At 51.5% G+C, this 17,682-nt stretch overlaps 8 protein-coding genes across 8 annotated transcripts; 3 read left to right on the top strand and 5 right to left on the bottom strand.

Moving 5' to 3' along the window:
- Positions 1–70: 70 nt before the first annotated feature.
- On the bottom strand, positions 71–1,869 carry COCMIDRAFT_82156 (uncharacterized protein; the record flags this gene model as incomplete). Its single annotated transcript, XM_007685002.1, has 3 exons — positions 71–496; positions 675–1,708; positions 1,740–1,869. 3 exons carry the CDS (start codon positions 1,867–1,869, stop codon positions 71–73), a joined length of 1,590 nt encoding a protein of 529 aa, XP_007683192.1.
- A 568-nt stretch (positions 1,870–2,437) lies between these two features.
- On the bottom strand, positions 2,438–4,002 carry COCMIDRAFT_998 (uncharacterized protein; the record flags this gene model as incomplete). The annotated part of the gene is made up of 2 exons (XM_007684924.1): positions 2,438–2,856; positions 2,910–4,002. The coding sequence occupies 2 exons, from the start codon at positions 4,000–4,002 to the stop codon at positions 2,438–2,440; spliced, it is 1,512 nt and encodes a 503-aa protein (XP_007683114.1).
- A 1,084-nt stretch (positions 4,003–5,086) lies between these two features.
- On the bottom strand, positions 5,087–5,971 carry COCMIDRAFT_82216 (uncharacterized protein; the record flags this gene model as incomplete). Its single annotated transcript, XM_007685001.1, has 2 exons — positions 5,087–5,511; positions 5,566–5,971. 2 exons carry the CDS (start codon positions 5,969–5,971, stop codon positions 5,087–5,089), a joined length of 831 nt encoding a protein of 276 aa, XP_007683191.1.
- A 689-nt stretch (positions 5,972–6,660) lies between these two features.
- Positions 6,661–8,385, bottom strand: COCMIDRAFT_68353 (uncharacterized protein; the record flags this gene model as incomplete). The annotated part of the gene is made up of 1 exon (XM_007685000.1): positions 6,661–8,385. A coding segment is annotated over one exon (1,725 nt), but the record flags the coding sequence as incomplete, so codon positions are not given.
- A 1,202-nt stretch (positions 8,386–9,587) lies between these two features.
- COCMIDRAFT_82263 (uncharacterized protein) lies at positions 9,588–11,254 on the top strand (the record flags this gene model as incomplete). The annotated part of the gene is made up of 3 exons (XM_007684999.1): positions 9,588–10,110; positions 10,158–11,096; positions 11,145–11,254. 3 exons carry the CDS (start codon positions 9,588–9,590, stop codon positions 11,252–11,254), a joined length of 1,572 nt encoding a protein of 523 aa, XP_007683189.1.
- Positions 11,255–11,473: 219 nt separating this feature from the next.
- On the top strand, positions 11,474–13,291 carry COCMIDRAFT_82208 (uncharacterized protein; the record flags this gene model as incomplete). The annotated part of the gene is made up of 3 exons (XM_007684998.1): positions 11,474–11,579; positions 11,653–12,588; positions 12,642–13,291. 3 exons carry the CDS (start codon positions 11,474–11,476, stop codon positions 13,289–13,291), a joined length of 1,692 nt encoding a protein of 563 aa, XP_007683188.1.
- A 970-nt stretch (positions 13,292–14,261) lies between these two features.
- On the top strand, positions 14,262–15,455 carry COCMIDRAFT_50420 (uncharacterized protein; the record flags this gene model as incomplete). The annotated part of the gene is made up of 2 exons (XM_007684997.1): positions 14,262–15,103; positions 15,149–15,455. Coding segments are annotated over 2 exons (1,149 nt in total), but the record flags the coding sequence as incomplete, so codon positions are not given.
- Positions 15,456–15,872: 417 nt separating this feature from the next.
- Positions 15,873–16,604, bottom strand: COCMIDRAFT_32364 (uncharacterized protein; the record flags this gene model as incomplete). The annotated part of the gene is made up of 3 exons (XM_007684969.1): positions 15,873–16,150; positions 16,249–16,390; positions 16,518–16,604. The coding sequence occupies 3 exons, from the start codon at positions 16,602–16,604 to the stop codon at positions 15,873–15,875; spliced, it is 507 nt and encodes a 168-aa protein (XP_007683159.1).
- Positions 16,605–17,682: the final 1,078 nt, after the last annotated feature.

Here is a 17,682-nt window from a genome sequence, read left to right as displayed (position 1 = left end):
ACGGGGGGGTACAGACGACCCGAAATAAAGATACAAAAGAAAAAGAAAAAGAGAGAAAGACTTGAAAAGACTACCTGAACAGATTCCTCTTTCGGGTAGTTCTACTACTGCCTTCCAGTAGGTGCGGAGATGATACTGGATCTGTCATGTTGTTTGATGTAGCAGAAGGTAGCTGAGGCATAGTATGTGCGTGGACGAGGGGCGGAGCCGCCTCGATATGTCGTTGGCCGGTATAGGGCGTATGTTGTGATTGGTAGGGCGGCAAATGTTGTGGTTGTTGCCAGCTTTGTTGGTACGGGTTGTGGTACCCTTGCTGTTGCTGCTGATGGTCCATGTACGAGTTTGAGGCTACGCGATGAGGGGTTTGCGGCATGTAGTCGCCTTGCGAATGTTGTGATTGTTGCTGCTGTTGCTGCTGCTGTTGTTGGGAACGGAGGAGGCCAAAGGCCCAGTTTGAGAGGTTGAAGCCACCGAAGATGATGATGGCTGTGAAGATCTGCGGGGAGTGCGAATTAGCTGTCTGAATCGAATCCGGAATTAAAGATCTTGTTTCTGGGACTTCAAGAGGTAAAAAGGATGGAACCAAGCATGCTCAGTTTCTGTGTACTGGTTATATGCAGGCTCGGTTGTCGGTTTCATCTTGTACCAAAAAAAACAGAAAGACTAGCACATACCATGGATTTGTAGCTGAACTCTTCGACAAAACTGTTGAAAATCATAGCAAATGTCTTTGCTGTCACACTTGCACGCGCAACCTTCTTGGGGTCACGGTTCATACAAGTTTCCCACACACCACAGGCCTTCTCCATGGCTGGTACTACCTCCTCGGGCCGGCAGCGATTACGGTTGTACTCGGTGGCACAAGCAGCGATCTCCACCATGACCTCTGAGGCATGCTTGGAAGACTCAATGTCCACGTCGGTCATGACGCCCGCCCACGCAGAATAGACAATGTATATGAAGAGACTGCCAAGGAACATGTTGACGGTGAGTTGAAGGTAGTAGGAGAGTACAGAAGGAAGGTTCGGATGAGCTTCAACCCACGACAAGAATCCACCAAGACTCATAGCAAAGGTTTGTTGGACAGGCCCCGCCTCTTTTGGGGCATTGGACGAGCGGGCTCGATCGTTGTCTGAGTCGTCAGCATCGTCATCACGAAGGGCGACTCGCTTCTTAGACCGCGATCGCTCGGAGCGGCGCTTGACGATGCGGCTCTCTGCCTTTTTGGAGTAGGGCTTTTGGGGCTGGAGTTGGAGTTGGTCCTTATCTCGCTCTCGCTCCTTGTCGCGATCCTTGGTCGGGCTGGGTGTCGACATGAAGGTCCGCTTGAACCAGCTGTCGCGGCGGCCACCCTTCCTGTCGGCATCGCCATTAGCCAGTCGTCCCATCTTGTTGGCCAATTGTGTGTCTGGTGTGCCGATGTCGCTGTCTATCATTGGGGTGCCGGGGGTCTCGCCGCCTGAACTAAAGTCAATGTCGTGTGACGGGGTGCGCATCGACCAAGGGCTGGGCTGGATGTGTGCGGGCAGCGAAGAGGCTGGTGTGGAGGGCAAGGGCTTGTTCGGATCGCGGCTGAAGTATGTCATGCGGTTGTCGGGGTCGCGTAAACGAGTTGGCGTCGCAAAGCCGCCTTTGGAGGGGGAGTCGACGACGGAGTGGGGGCCTGCGTGGCCCAACCAGGGCCTTGGGGTTAGCCGTCGTGTTCCATCTCGCATGCCATGTGCGGAAATCAAGCCAACCGGTCGGAGAGTGCTTACGCTTCTTTTGCTGGCTGGCGGTGAGGAAGGGCGATTGTGCGTCAATGGGTCCTGTCTGGTTTGTCCATTCAAAGTCCATGGGCGTAGTCGAAGGACGGTGGCTTCGCGACATGGTGTCTGCCGGCGACTGGGCCGTAGCAAAGGCCAGGCAAGAAAAGGTTCGGGGGTGGGTTGTGTCGGAGCAGCGGGCGTTTGGCTGTTGTTGATCAACACCTGGGTTCCTGGGTGGCCACCTGCGGACTTCCGGCACTAGTCTCCATTGGGACAATGGCGGTTGCGCTGGTGCAGCATGGGGAACATGCCACGAGCACTCTACGTTGGCACCACAAGCTGATCGTGATCGTGTCTGCACTGAAATCATGTGACTAGGTACTTCGCTCTGCCAATGTACAAGTCATGTGTCCATTTCATTTCAAATCTACAGTGGCCATTGCTTCCCAGCCATACCTATACCCCGCTCTACATCTCTCTCTGGAGTAGTAGGTAGGTGTAGTCTATTCCAAACCTCAAATAGCAAATATGATTACCCAAGTATCCCACAAACAACTTGAACGCAGTCCGTCCTAGAGAATATTCATACAAACTACTTTGAGCCGAAAACGTGTTCTAGAAGAAAGAAGAAAAGAATGCCTCCGAATTTTTTAAGTCTCATAACAGCCATGACTGGCCACAGGCTTCCTCTATGCTGGTGTGAGACCAACCTTGACGCCATTCAGCGAGCAAAGGGTCAGTGTTAGACCTTCTTGCCATGGCCCAGGGTCTCTGCTCTCAATGGCTTTGAATTCTTGTACAAGGCGGACGGTGACGTAGCTAGCTTCAATAAGCGCATACTGCTGGCCGAGACAGATACGTGGGCCACCGTTGAACGGGAGGTACTCCCACCCAGGACGCAGTGTCTCCCAGCGCTCCGGCTTGAACTCGTCAGCGTCCGGTCCATAGATGTCCTGACGGCGGTGCATTGTGTATGGTGAGTAGCCAACTGTTGTGCCCTTGAGAACAAAGAGTGGCGATCGGCCGTCGGGACCACCACCTAGGGGCAGTACAGTGTCGCGGGTGGCGTAGCGTGAGTTTCCAGGTACAACGGGGTGGATGCGAAGTGCTACATAATGCGTTTAGTATAGGCACACTATGGGTTCATCAGCCAAAACTTACATTCGTTCAGACACCACTTGACGTATTTGAGGTTCTTCAGTTCTGAGTATGTCGGTGTGCGTCCTTCAAGTGTGGCGACCTCCTCCCTAAGCTTTGCATAGATTTCCGGGTTCTTGGAAATAGCGAAGAACATGTTGCTCAGCAAACTCGCAGTCGTGTCTCGGCCAGCAAGCAGGATGTTGATGAGCTCCTCGCGTATCCTCTTCTTGTCCGTTGTCTGCTTTGCCACCTCCTGGATGAAGTAATACTTGTCACCACCAGCAGCCTTTTCAGCATCCAAGTTCTGTCGGAACTGCAGAGCATCGTCGACAAATTTCTCAATGTATGTGTGGCAGATTTCGATGGCCCTCTTGCCTTCAACGTTTCTCCTGAAGCGATCAAGGGGGCCATAGCGAGCGCGGACGGTAACATCTTCTTGTGCAAAGTTGAACGCCTTGCCGAAGATAGTGTCTTCATTCTCAGCGTCTTCCTGACCAAGCATGCGAAGTGAATCGGTCGAGTGGTTGAACAAGAATTCGGTTGCGGTGTCAAGCGTCAGGTGGAAGAAGAGATCTTGCAAGTCAACTGTCGAGCCATCCTTGGGAATGTGCTTGAGCATAAGGTTGAAGTGGCGTTCGAAAGCATCAATATCGGCAACCTGATCGCGTGCAAAGTTGGGGCGTAGGAGATGACGGCTGTTAGCCCAGCGGTCGCCATCTGCGTTGAAGATACCATGACCCAAAAGAGGACCAAAAGCAGGCTGTCGGTGGGCAAAGCTGTAGTCCTTGAACCTCAAACTCAAGACGGCTTTGATGTTTTCGGGCTCGCAGGTCATGATATAAGGCTGGTTGACGATTCGGTTGTGGTAAGTGTTGCCGAGCCTCTCGTAGCGCTTCTTGGTTTCTTGCAGGGTGATGTGTTCTTTGCTATATTTGGCCATGGCCTTCATGACATCCAGTCCCAGAATGGGGTCTTTGTGAAACTGGGCTTTGCATGGCTGGCAGTTGTGCTCCTTCTTGAAGCGGCGGCGTGCGAGGTAGAGTGCGATGCGAGTATACAGAAAGTAGGAAACGGCAGCACCCGCAAGGATGACGATGAGGGGTGATTGCGCCATTGTGTCTGAAGGATTGGGGCTTTGTTGAGCGAGGGGGAAGTCAATAGGTCGTGGAGATCGGCCGGCCTTTTAATCAATGGCACAGAGATACGATTGGATAGTGGGGTAGCAAAGGTTCACTTCAATGTCGGCTTCTCCGGTCCAGGTCTTTTTCCATATGTCGACAGGAATGGGCAAGATGAATCTCCTCCGTGGTAACGAAAGTGCGGTCGTGCGAGTTTCTCGGCCGAGGGGTAGTCGAATGGGTTATCGTTGTGGAATACCAGGCTTCTCCACAGCCAGTAAGGCTCGCAAGGCTCACTCTTTTTGGAACCTGGATGGACGTGCAGCGGGAAGAGAGGGTGCCAAGAGGGGGGTAGATGTGCTTCTTATAGACTCGGAAGCGGTCAGTCAGCGTTACATTTTGGACAATACCGGAGACGGCGACGGGACCGTGAGCCATTCTAGCAGTGAGCTCCGAGACAGGAAACATCGGCATAGGCGGACTGCGTAGGTGTACGCGGTGTAGGCTCGGTGATGCCGATGTGGCTGCAATGCTCCGATGAGCGCTAGGGGCAAAGTCGGTATCTGATTGGTCGCTCCATCACCCGGCATAGTGGGAGCGTCGCATTTGGGGCAACCACCGTACCGCCGCCTGTATCCACCCACATTCGGAAAAGGCGGCACTTTTTAAGCATCCGCGCCGAAATTCTTGTTTTGTGGAGCATCCGTGTAGTGTGTGTGTGCAAAAATGCTTGTGTGTTTATCTACTTTGTAATCTGTGTCCCTTCATACGTATACACATATACGTTGGTTGGCTTGACACCAAACACAGTGCCATAAAACTAACCATCTCCAAGGTCAAAGAATTCAGCATCCAATCAATCTGCACGCGCTGTCGTCATGCATTTCCCAACGCTGATTGATGCCTTGAACCTCCGTAAAAAAAAGCACGTCGACAGGGGACCCCATCCACGTCGTCAGCTTGTGCGGGTCCTGTGTGTAAATCCTCCTGTACTACACACTCTGGCACCCTACGTCTTGTTCACATGCACCCCGCACTATGAAGAAATCATTACATACCGAGGAACCCCTGTGCCTCGCCTTAACCCGACGAGATCCACTTCATGTGATTGATCGTCTCCCTCTCCAGGTACTCGTACACCTGCCCATAGTCTTTGCACACGTGTTTGGCGTCCCATCCGTCACTCCCTCCTAAGTCCTGCCCATGCTCGTCGCCTGGAAAGCTCGTCGCCGCTCCCTCGAGCGCTACATCTCCCGCACACATGATCGCCTGTCTAATATACTCAAAACAGTGGTTGATGTGCCATGGCTTTTTGATAGGGTCTGCCGATGCCGGTGAGGCAACGGTAAGCTTCATGGTGTTATACGCTTCAAGTATCGTGTACAGGCAGTGTAACTGATGCGTAACCGACGTAGTGAATACTGTCCGATTGGGGTAATCATGGACTGGATGCGGTAGGTTGGAGTATTCCGACGCATTCTTTACTTCGACATAGCCAAGGCCCTCTTTGACTCGGTCAGCAATGTTCGTGTCCGAAAATGAATAGCTTCACCCCGTACCTGGAACGATGCTCAGCCATGCATGCTGCGTCTCCTTGCTCCAAAAGTCCGTCGGCTCCTCCGGAGCAAACACAGTATTGGGCTTGAAACTAACAATCTGCTGGCCAAATGTTGGCGCAAACCCAGTAATGTCACCAGCAAGCTCGTAGAGATGGCCCCTCTCGTATTTTTGCCACCGCTTCTCAGCCAGGAGTCCTACAACGACCAACAAAAGTGTAGTGTCGACCATCCACCGGTACCTCCTCACCCACCTCCACACCGTTTTCCTTCTCCGCCGAGGCTGAGTGGCATTTTCTGTGTCCCACTCATCACCGACCTCTGTGCTCGAATCGGAGCCATCAACGACATTGTGCAGCGCGTCATATGGCTGATGACGCTTCGAAGTATCATTTGTTGCAAACTCCATGGTGGACGCGCCGCGGCTTGGTTTGTAAGGTGCAATTGCTGACATTGTGAATAGCTAGCTTTTTGTGGACGTGTACCATCTTAGTATATAAAAGCGAGGCGGCGCTTGTGCGGCATCATCTACATGGCTGGAAATGATCAAACGCGTTTTGCGACACTAATCGTTGGATGCTACACATTGAGCCTCGGGCGTCTTGGTGTCCGGTGATACTTTTCTTAGTATTATTAGCAGCAATCAGGTATCTTAACAGAGGCATAGTATGTGTGGCGTGCATGCAAGAGCGCTCCAATGCCGGCAGCATCAGCGCGTGAAATAGCGCGAGGGTGGTGGTAGTCACATACAGGGACAACTCGCCATAACGCGCTGCAAGTATCATATTCCTGATTCGACAAAGCACACATTTTCCCAATCTCAGTACATCGCTTAGCTTGGAAAGGAAAATTAGGTGGTAACGGTCTTGCCAGAGTAAGAGTAGCCTGACTAGCGAACGGTAGGCAGAGGAGGGCACTGTCCAAAGTAGGAAGTAGGCACAGGCCCAAGAGGCAATAACATCGTCATCGGCCTTGGCACATGCTGACGCGCCCATTCGTCCCTAGTTACACAACCTCAAACCCGGCTGATACCAAATCACAAGACCGCATCCATCCCGCGCACCATCAGCATATCAATTTCACTTACTCAACAATTCGCAAGTGTCGCTGATCGGTACTATAGTTTGGTGAGCGGAGAATGGATGCCAGCTTGCCGTTCTTCAGTGCCTGTGCGGCGTGCGCTTTGACTGCAAGCAGCGACTGTTTGGTCGTATCATTGCTCGTGACGAGATCCAAAGCCTCGATTGACGACTCCTTGGGCTGAGAATACCCACTTTCTACCGATTCAGCCTGATTGCGGATGTGTTTCCGCTTTTTAGCTATCTCATAAGAATCTTGTCGCTCAAACGGCTTAGGTGAGACATTTCCTGAACGGGTAAGGCGGGCATGGGCTACAGTAACAGAGTCGCCATGGCCATGGAAGCGCGTGTCTGTTTCTTCGAGGCTTGAGAGATGGCGAGTCTTCGTGGAGTGCTTGTTCCATCTTCCCTTGCGCTGAATTTCAGGGCTCCGTACAAGTAATGAGTGCTCTGAGGATTGTAACAAATTCTGACCAACATACAGAAGTGTTTCGTCCATGACATCTCCTCTTGGAACATCTCCGCTGGAAACAACCCCATTCAGGGGCACGCTTGCAGGACGAGACGGATGGCAGGAAGAAGTGGTGCTGGTAACCTGGCTATTCGGAGGCGCGAGTAGCGGCAAATCTTCTCTATCCTCTGCAGCGCAATCGAAGCCCGTGGTTCGGCCATCGTCGTCTGGAAAGACTACAATCGTGGGCTTGAAGCTGTCTGATGCACTATTCCAGCTTCCAAACCAGCCTGCAAGCTTGGAGTTGACCCTCTCAAGACCCCGCCTGGCAGATGGACTGACCATTTCCAAAGAGTGGCTTGCAGAAGAGCTTCGCCGCCCTCTCCCTCTTACTTTCCGCTCCAGCGGCACATCATCCCATATGACTTCATAGCTACTGGTCTTCGTTTCTATGACTTGCATCGTCGGTGTGGCTGGATCGGGTCCTTCCTCGTTGGTAATGTCGTGTGCGTCCCATGCGGGCGTGATGGCGACAACGTGTACATCTGTTCGTGTGATTGCCGGGTCTGCCACACTGCTCTTCGTTGCGTGAATTGTATTCGGGCACGATAGAGAATTACTGGCAGCTCTTCTTCGCTTACAAGTCGGTCTGGGAAGCGTTTTGACATCGTGCTTTGAAGCCTGGTCTAGGCTCTTCAGTATACTAACTGTGCTCGAGACCTGGGAAGAGGGTTTGGAGCCACCTCCTTCAAAATCGACAGTTTTGATGCGACAAAGGGCCTTGGCTTCATGGTTCCCTGTGTTCCGTCGTAATCCATCGAGCGACGTGAAAGTATCGCTCTTCGCTCTCTTCTTGATACAAGACCTCAAGGGCAAGTGCCGATCGCGTGACCTTGGGTTCATGTATGACTTGGCTAGGTCTGGATCCGAATTGGAGCGTACCGCGGTTGGTCTAGTTAGAATTGGCCTCATTGTCGTCAACATTCCATCTGTCGCCGGTTTACGGCAAGGCTGGCTAGGTCTCGGAGGATGTTTGGGAACAGGCTCTACCCGCTCAGGGAGAAGGCTTTGAGAGCTCATAGATGGTTTCGTAGCCTCTTCCGTAACCGCCCCAAGTTCTTTACGTGAGCTGCTGAATGGCCACTGTATGGCAGGAGAAGATGACTTCAGTGAAGTAGGTGACAGAGATAAGGCTACATGTGCTGGGCAGTACATGTCATCTTTTGATCGGAATGCGTTCAGCGCTGTTACTTCCGTCTTTTGTTCTCTCCGTATACCGCTTGAAATGGTCAGGTCGCTAGTAGACCTCTTCCGTGAACCCCCAGGGATGGTTTCTAGGCTTGGGTTGCTGGCATCTCCCTTCGTATAGCCTTCGCCCTTCTCGATGGCGCTAGTGAGAGGACAGGAAAATCCTGAAGAAAATTCTCCGTCTCTGTTCGAGTTTTGTGATGGTGTTTCTGAAGGAGTGGGCTGATCAGGTACAAGATATGAGATAAGTGTGGAGATTAGGTTGTCGCTAGAAGTTCTAAGCATGGCTTCCATAATCGCCGAAACAGCTGCAAAGGCAAGCCCCTATGCACAAGGGTAGAGACTTGATCGTCCAATGTTAGGAATAGCTGTTCAAATAGGAACTAAGAATCTCCGTGATGTCGATGAGGGCTGAGGGCGAGGGTGGAGTCGAAGTGACATGCATGATTGTTCACTTTACTGCACAACAAGAGAAGGTCATGGCCAGGGAAAGTGTATGCTGAGAAACGGAAAGAGTGCACCATGGTCACATCATGTCTATTTCCTTCAGTGCTCAACTATTTGGTTTAGAGAAGCCGCGCCTTGGGCAATATACAAACGTTACGTGTAGTGAGTTGATGACTTCACGTGAGGTAGGCCAGCATTGCAGTACGCGAAGGTAGCTGTAATAATCAAACGTTTTTGATTGGCGTAATCCAGATACAGACAGTAAAAATTTGTGGGATGCATGTAACTGAGTAACGTACATGTGTGTGTACACAGATCTATCTGCTTGCGCCACCACCCAATGGGGGAGGTCGTGTTCCTCGGCAAACTCTCCGTCAGCCATTCACAGCCCTCCTATAGACAACGTGTGCTTCCATCCCCCACGTCTGCACGTCACTTTTAACGCAGCCACAAGGGGATTCCCTTGCTAGGGTGCACGCTCAAACGCTCCTCAATGGTATTCCAGCAAAAGGATTCGTCCCCGCATCCCACAATCTTAACGTTATGCGCCTCGCCCCATGGCTAAGCTGAGCCGCTATGTAGCCATTCCGGCATGAGAACTATTGCCTCGCAATCTACGGCCAAACAAACAGCGCACGTGTGGTGCGGATGAGGAATATGTATCTAGGATTTAATCCTTTACCCGACTGGCCGTTCATGCCCATCCCGCGCTCCATCTCATCTTGCAGATATTAATATAGCCATATGATAGCCCCTCGAGCTCCCCTGTTCAGGCACGCGACAGTAGGCTAACCATCGAAATGCTTTTCACCACTTTCTTCAGTCTTCTGGCTTTTCCGGTAGGCCGGGTCATCGCCGGCGCAGTCATTCCCCGCGACCAAGGTTCTACAGCCCAAACTACTCCCGATGTCACTACGTGCAATGGCAAGCTATACACGTATGAAAAGCTCGCAGGCTTTGGATCAGTAGCGAGTGATGCTCGCGACAAATTTGGCGACACAATCGGTGGCATTGGAAGCGCCATCGCCTTCGAGAAGAAGTCATGGAAATACAAGAACGGGATCTATGAGGGCGTGGTCTGGGGCTTGCCTGATCGTGGCTGGAATACCCAAGGAACACAGAATACTCAGACTAGACTCCACAAGTTCAGTGTCAAGTTTACGCCAGTCGAAGCTACACTAGCAAAGCCAGCAAGCCCAAACCTTCAGATCTCCTATTTGGACACTCTGCTTCTTGCTGGTCCTGATGGTACACCACTGACTGGCCTCGACCCTACCGATACCATCACATATCCAGGGTTCCCTGATCTTCCCTTGGCAAAATGTAAGTTGTGAACACAAGCTCCTGGGAGTGTTTACTGACGAACGCAGATACTGGTAACGGCTTTGGTCAAGCCGGTCCTGGCGGTGCTCGCATCTCTCTCGATACCGAAGGCTTAGTACTTGGGGATGACGCAACATTCTGGATCAGCGATGAGTATGCTGCCTATCTATACCAATTCGATAATCAAGGGAAGATGATCAAGGCAGTTCGTCCCCCAGTTGCTTTTGTTCCCCAGCGCAACGGCACCGACAGCTTCAGCGCTGATTCCCCACCTATCTACGACCCCGACTTTCAGATTGTACCTGGGGACCCTACAAGCGGTCGAGGCAACAATCAAGGTTTGGAGGCACTCACTGCCAGCCCAGACGGCAAGTATCTATACACGATGCTTCAAAGCGCCACCATCCAAGATGGTGGTAGCTCTGCAAAGAAGCGTCGCAACACACGCCTTCTCAAGTACCGCATCAAGGACGAAAAGACAACTTTGGAGGCCGAATACGTCGTTCAGCTACCACTCGTCTCTACAGGACGTGTTGCTAGTCAGTCAGAGATGCATTACATTTCGGAAACACAATTCCTTGTTCTCGCACGCGACTCGAATGCTGGTCGAGGTGCTGAGAGCACAGAATCTCTCTATCGCAATGCTGATGTGATTGACATCTCAAATGCTACGAACGTTTTGGGAACAGCCGCCGATGCATTAGGTGGACAAGTTGCCAGCAAGGATGGTGAGCTGAAGAGCAATATTGTACCTGTTACTTACTGCCCATGGCTTTCCTACAACAACAATGACGAGCTGGAGAAGTTTGGTCTGCACAACGGTGGCGAGCAAGATTCAAAGTTGCTCAACGAGAAGTGGGAAAGCTTCGCCTTGCTACCAGTCGACAAGAAAGACGAGATTGGTAGGAGTGATAGGACAAGCGAGGATGAGGGGAAGCAGTACTACCTCGTGTCTTTCGCAGACAACGACTTTATCACGCAGAATGGTAAGCTGGGCTGCTGGTATTTGGTGACATTCAACTAATACTGTTCAGGTTATATCAATTTCGGGCAGAATCAGTACGCGGATGCAAGTGGGTATAGCATTGACACTCAGGTTCTTGTTTTCAATGTCAAACTGCCCAAGGGAGCAAACCCATTGTAGATACGTGATGGAATTAGGCACAGAGTTCGAGAGGAAAAAGTGTGTAATATGTAGAATGTATGTATGTGAATATGTACTATACACATAGGAGGCTAGCGGAGGGCCAGCGCACAGACGGCATGTGATTGGCCCTGAAGCTGGACCCTGGACCTTATGTTGATGTGGCATCTCAACCAAGTTGGAGTTTCAAACTCCAATTCCTCCCACCAAGTTGAAAACATGGGGAGAAAGCACGTGTCATCCCTTGCCCTGATACTTCCCCTCCTCGCCAGCACTGTAGATGCGGCATCAGACCCCGCCCGGCCGCGGGGTGTGAGTCCGGAGTGTATGTTGCACCTAATGAAGCTCATGGACAGCTGCAATGGACGGAGCTCTGCATGCTGACGGCCAATGTCTAGTTGCAAAGTACTACAAGGACGCCGAGACATTTACTTGTATCTCGAATCCTACCATCAAGCTCCCCATTGCCCGTCTGAACGATGACTACTGCGACTGCCCTGATGGCTCTGATGAGCCTGGCACCGCGGCCTGCTCCTATCTCTCGCCCCTCTCTCCACCTCAGCCGCTGAGCGTCGAGGGCAAAGACGTCAACACAACGCCTGTCCTTCCAGGCTTCTACTGCAAGAACAAGGGCCATCAGCCCAGCTACATTCCCTTTACAAGCGTCAATGACGGTGCCTGCGATTATGAGTTTTGTTGCGACGGGAGCGATGAGTACGAACACGTCGGCGGAATCAAGTGCGAAGACCGCTGTGCGGCCATTGGCAAAGAGTGGAGGAAGGCGGACGAGGCGAGACAGATGAGCCTCGCTGCTGCCAAACAGCGGCGGAAGGAGCTGGTGTTTGAGGCGGGACGCCTGCGCAAGGAGGTCGAGGACCGCATCCAGACACTCAAGGCTCAAATTGAAGGCGCGACGCTAAAGGTTGACGGGCTGACAAAGAGTCTGGCTGAGATTGAGAGAGCAGAGCGTGGTAAGGTGGTCAAGGGCGCTGGCAAGGGCGGCAAGGTCACTGTATTGGCTAGTCTGGCAAAACAGCGCATCCAGGAGCTTACTGATAACATCAACCGCCTACGCAATGAGAGGGACTCTGCACGAGCAAGGGTCGCTGATCTTGAGGGTATGCTGACCCGCTTCAAGGAGGAGTACAATCCCAACTTCAACGACGAGGGTGTGAAGCGTGCAGTCCAGGCGTGGGAGAACTATGCTGCACAAGATCGCCCAGGACCCAATGACGCTCTGGACCGAGACCTCGATGACATTCTCAAGCCAGACTCTGAGAATGCTATCAATTGGGACGACTTTGAGAAAGTAGACGAGTCTGACGTTGAGCTCCGTGAGTACTAATCAAGCCACAACCCTCAAGTTCATAGGCTAACCGTTATCCAGTTTACCAATTCGAAGAATACCTGCCCGAATCTATCCGTAGCTGGGTCGACAGCAAGCTCCGCGACCTGCGTATCATGCTCATCGAGAATGGAATTCTTGCCGACCCCACTTCTGCCGATGCTCCTGAATCCAAGGCAGTCAACGATGCAAAGTCGCAACTTGAAGCAGCAAGGAGGGAGCTTGAGAATGACAAGTCTGAATTAACCAGACATGAAGAAGATCTCACCAAGGACTATGGCCCAGACGCCATTTTCCGCGCATTGAAAGACGTCTGCATATCCACCGACTCTGGTGAATACACGTACGAGCACTGCTTCCTCTCGAGAACGACGCAGAAGCCCAAAAAAGGCGGCGGTCACACGGGTATGGGCAATTTTGTTCGCATCGAGTCCATGACTGTTGATGAGGAGCTACCTGCGGATGGCAAAGGTCTGGGCAGTGGCGAGCGCATTGCTCTCAAATACGAGAATGGACAGCACTGCTGGAATGGCCCCAACAGAAGCACACTTGTCATCTTGGCTTGCGCGGAGAAGGACGAGATCTGGAAGATTGTTGAAGAGGAGAAATGTGTGTACAGGATGGAAGTGGGCACACCAGCGGTGTGTGGTGTTGAGGTTCATAAGACTGCGCCAGAACACAACGAGTTGTAAGAGAGTAGAGAGAAATCATGATGACGGCGTACTCTGGGCGTACTGCGGTTGACTCGCGTTGCTTGGATGGTAGAAGATTAGATATCAAGACACGACTCCAATGTTAAAAGCAATTTTTACTCGGTTTGTGGTCTCTGCAGCTTTGCTGTCTGTGGGTGTGGTTCCCTTACATTTCCAAGCGTTGCTACACTCTGATTTCTTGAGAGACTTGTAGTCTTCCACATGAATACCGGTTGATCGGTGAAACTGGAAATCCCAGATCAAGCGGGCTAGCCTACAAAAACGAGGTATCTCATTACCGAATGCCAGCATTACTGAATGATAGCTGCGATAAGAAATAGATTAAACACACACGATATATCTGTGTTAATTATACCTAGGTAGTTGTTAGTCAGTAGTGTTCCAGTGGAAATATAGGTTTTAAGTGGGCTCTATACCGTCGAATTCGGTGATATTATATCCGACTTCATTCTAATAAGACAAAGGAATTGGAAATGTTGAGTTAAATGGTAACATGGTTCACGAGCGAGTGGCCAGGTAGCTAGCTTTTCATAGCATCTGTTATGATTAGTAGAAGGCAGTACTCACTGTCTGATCAATTAGGAAAATGGAATAAGGCTGTGGCACATCATGTCTATAGGAACCTGAAGTATGCAACCAGTCAAACCGAAAAAACCAAACAACCAGGTATAGTCCACCAAAACTTATCATTAACAACACGAACATTACTACGGTTACATAAGAGTCGGCGTACCATGCTCCCCTTTACAAGAAGGTGTTATCGATAAGAATTTTTGTCCCTCCATCCCGCAACCCCACCAACTTTTTTTCTGCAGTCACTACACAGTGAACAATACATTCTAGGACACCACACGTGTTGAACCTTTAAGCTTTTTTTATACCCAGTCGCTTTGAGTACTACTTTCTCTCAATTGTTAAAAAGAAAAGAAAAATAAACAAAGCGCACATCATGTCGAAAGCAAAAGATCTCTCTACACTCATCGAAGTCACCAAAAACACCCAAACGCTCCTCACACACTACCAATCGTCGCTTACACCCAGCAAAACCAACACCGCTACCACTGCAATCGCATCCGCGTCCGCGCCCGACCCGTCGACAGAAATAGCGAATCCGCTCGAACTGCTCCGCACCAGCAGCACGCTGCTCAAATCGCACACGACGACCCTCTCGCTGCTTCTCATCAACCCGCCTCTAACGGCGTCTGCGATAGTCACCAAAATCGGCAATGTGAGCGAAGGTCCGCTAACCGGTGTCGTGGCCGCGGCGAGTTACGTGCCTGGCGCGGGACAACGGGGCGACGTGGGCGAAATCATGCGTGCGGAGATGCGAGCGCAGGTCAAGGGGTTACTGGCGAGCTGGAGCGAGGTGCTGAGTATTGTGCTTAGTATTGCGCAGAAGCAAGGGGCAAAGAAAGGAGGAGGTGTGACGGAGGCGGAGAAACAACAAGTGCTTTCTGCCACGGGCGTGGTGTGGGATGCGTGTGATGGGGTGGAAAAACTGTGCAAAGACGGGGTGGTGGGGCTTGTGGTGAGGAAGGCACAGGAGTTGAGGGCTGTGCTGCTTGATGCGATTGAGGAGTTGAAGGAGTGGGGGGAAGATGTTGCTGACGATGACGATGATGACGAGGCGGAGAATAGCGACCAAGATGATGTTTTCGCTACGGAAAATAAGTTGGGCAAGGATGACAAAGAGCTGAAGGCTCTGCTGGATAAGAGTCTCAAGAAGCTGAAGATGATGGGGATATTGTACCAGGCGCTTGTTAAGAGGAGGCTGAAGACGTATCCTGCGTCGTCGATTCTTGAGCCTAGCAATACCACTGCGACGAATACAAAGAGGAAGGCAATAACAGAAAAGGGAGAAGGACAAGCAGAAGAAGAAGAAGAAGAAGAAGGGGGAGAAGCGATACAGAGTCCGAGTGTCAAACTCAACGAACTCATGCGTCTGCTCAAAGGCATTCCAGAGACGGTTGATGACATTGCTGCTGCGTTTTACGATCTCGACGCGGATGAGGCACGAGAGACGCTAGACCGATGCTGCGGCGAGGCCAAGACAGCAGTTGAACTTGTGCGCAGGAGTTGGAGTGGACAGGACGATGAGTTCACAGCCTGGTCTGAGAAATGGGTTGCAGCTCTTGACGATGCTGCTGCTGCTGCTGCATGAAAGCGGAGCATGTATACACACTAATAGTAGTAGTACATGTGACAACAAGGCGTACCATGCCATTACCCAACAACGTCGAAGAATTTCTTCTTCTTCTTCAGCAACGACTAATTTGATTAGAAATTACATTTTGAACAATTCAAAAAAGTCAAAGCATAAAAATTAAGTGGTTGTCAGAATTCCTATCTGAAATATATTTGCTTTCGTATCTTCAAGGCGAACAAAGAACTTTCCCCCCGATTCTCCTGATGCTACATGAAAGCGCGAAAGAAGTGAAAGGTATATCCATCGATTTGCGTCCAAATAACCGTCTGAACCATGAAGATCCCCTTTGGCAAAGTAAAAACACACACAAATGCTTACCACACACACCAAGGGTGAGAGAGACAAAAAGGGCATTTACAAGCCAAAGGCAGCAGCGGCGAGACCAAGGGCGACAGCACCAATGGCAGCGGTGTTGCCGGAAGCAGCGCCAGTGGATTGGGCAGGGGAGCCCGACGAGGTGCCAGAGACAGTGGGCCTGGCGCCAGAGGGAGTAGGAGAGGAAGCGGCGTTAGACTGCGGGCTACCAGAGGGAGTGGCGGCAGCGCTGCCAGTGGCGGAGCCAACGGTAGTGGGGATGTCGCTGATAGAGACACCAGCGGAGGCACAGAGGCCAGAGACGGCAGGGATGATCTCTGTGGCGTAATGTTAGCCTCTGACTTTACTTTTCTTTTTGGTTTGTTTCAAAGGATGTGATAAGAGAAGGTAATTAAAGAGAAGGGATGCCACTTACTAAGAGCGTCCTCTTGGGAGCACTTGGTGGGAACGCAGGCCATGAGGGACTCCTGCAGGGGCTGACGGCCGGTGGTGCACTGGCACGCGATGTCGGTGGCACCGCACTTGGAGGCGGGGAGAGCAGCGACGAAGCAAGGGATCTAGGGGATGGATGGTCAGTGACATGTGTCATGGTGGGATGATAGCGTCCACTAACTCGACGCGATACCAATGGTGCCGCGAGAGGTGGAGCTGAAACAAGATAAGACAGGCAGAGGAGGAACATACAGCGCATTGAGGGACAGCGGAGAGGTCCTGGGCGCTGGCGAAAGCGAAGGTGGCCGCAACGGCGAGAACGGTAGCTTGGAAACGCATGTTTGCTGTGGTGTTTTGGTGGGTGGTTATTGATGTAGTGGTGTTTGTGGTTGAAAGTGTCGGTGTTGTTATTAAAGATTGACTGGAACGTAGGAGATGGGTATTTTGCGCAAAACGTAGGATGGAATCGAAAGCCACTGAAGGAATTGAGGAAGGGAAGAGAGGGTCCTTTATTAAGATAAATAGTGGGCGGCAGGCTAGACTAAGACAGGGAATTGAAGGGGGGGCAGGTAAGGTTTAGGTAAAGGGCCGGCACCTCCACGATCGCATTCGACCAAGCACGTCGTATCCACAGCAATAGTGGCTCGGTGGGATCAAATGCTAGCAGCTAACCCGCAGGTGATCGACACCAGGGGTAATGGCTGTTTGACTTTAAGGCACAGCTGACTATTTTTTTCGGCGACGCGCCTAGATTTGCTCCAAGGTTCATGCCTCGAGTTTACAAATGAGATGTGAGTTGCTCACCACTGCAGTTTGCAGAGACGTTGTATTCATGACGGCCTGGACAGGTTGTAGCTGTAAGTAAGCCTCGCCGAAGAGAGAAGGGTTCTTTCATTACACCGAATTGCCTGTTGCAGACCCAGGAAACATAAGCACTTGGCTGGGGGAACCTTGGGGGGGCAAAAAGCTCAGGGCAGGACTAAGGTTTGGTTCGGCGGGCACAAGTGGTTAGCGGCGTCTCTGGGCGGAGCTGGCTCCTCCGCTGACGATAGTGCGATTGCTCGATGTTGGTCGTCTTTCTTTGCCCTAGTCTACGGATCATGTCAATTTGCAGTAGCAAGGAGGAATACTATTCACTATACGAGTGGAGCGCAAGTGTATCAGCCATGCGTCGGAAGCCTATTGTAGTTGCTTGGCCCAGAGGGGTTGGATAAAAAGCAAGTCAAGACCGTTGGGAGGACGGGTGCGGGAAGACCCCTCGCTGCTTACTTTTTGCCATCAATTGATTTGTTTTTTTCTTGTCCCATACATGGACGCACCAGACAAGTGCCGTGGGTGGATGCGCAGTTTATGCGACATTGGATTGCTGACGTATGTATTTCGGGGAGGGTTTTAGGTACTTTGGGAAGAGGTACAT

Source organism: Bipolaris oryzae (genome assembly GCF_000523455.1).
Source record: "Bipolaris oryzae ATCC 44560 unplaced genomic scaffold scaffold_6, whole genome shotgun sequence".
Taxonomy (NCBI): Eukaryota; Fungi; Ascomycota; class Dothideomycetes; order Pleosporales; family Pleosporaceae; genus Bipolaris; species Bipolaris oryzae.
This window is presented reverse-complemented; position numbering and strand designations above follow the sequence as displayed.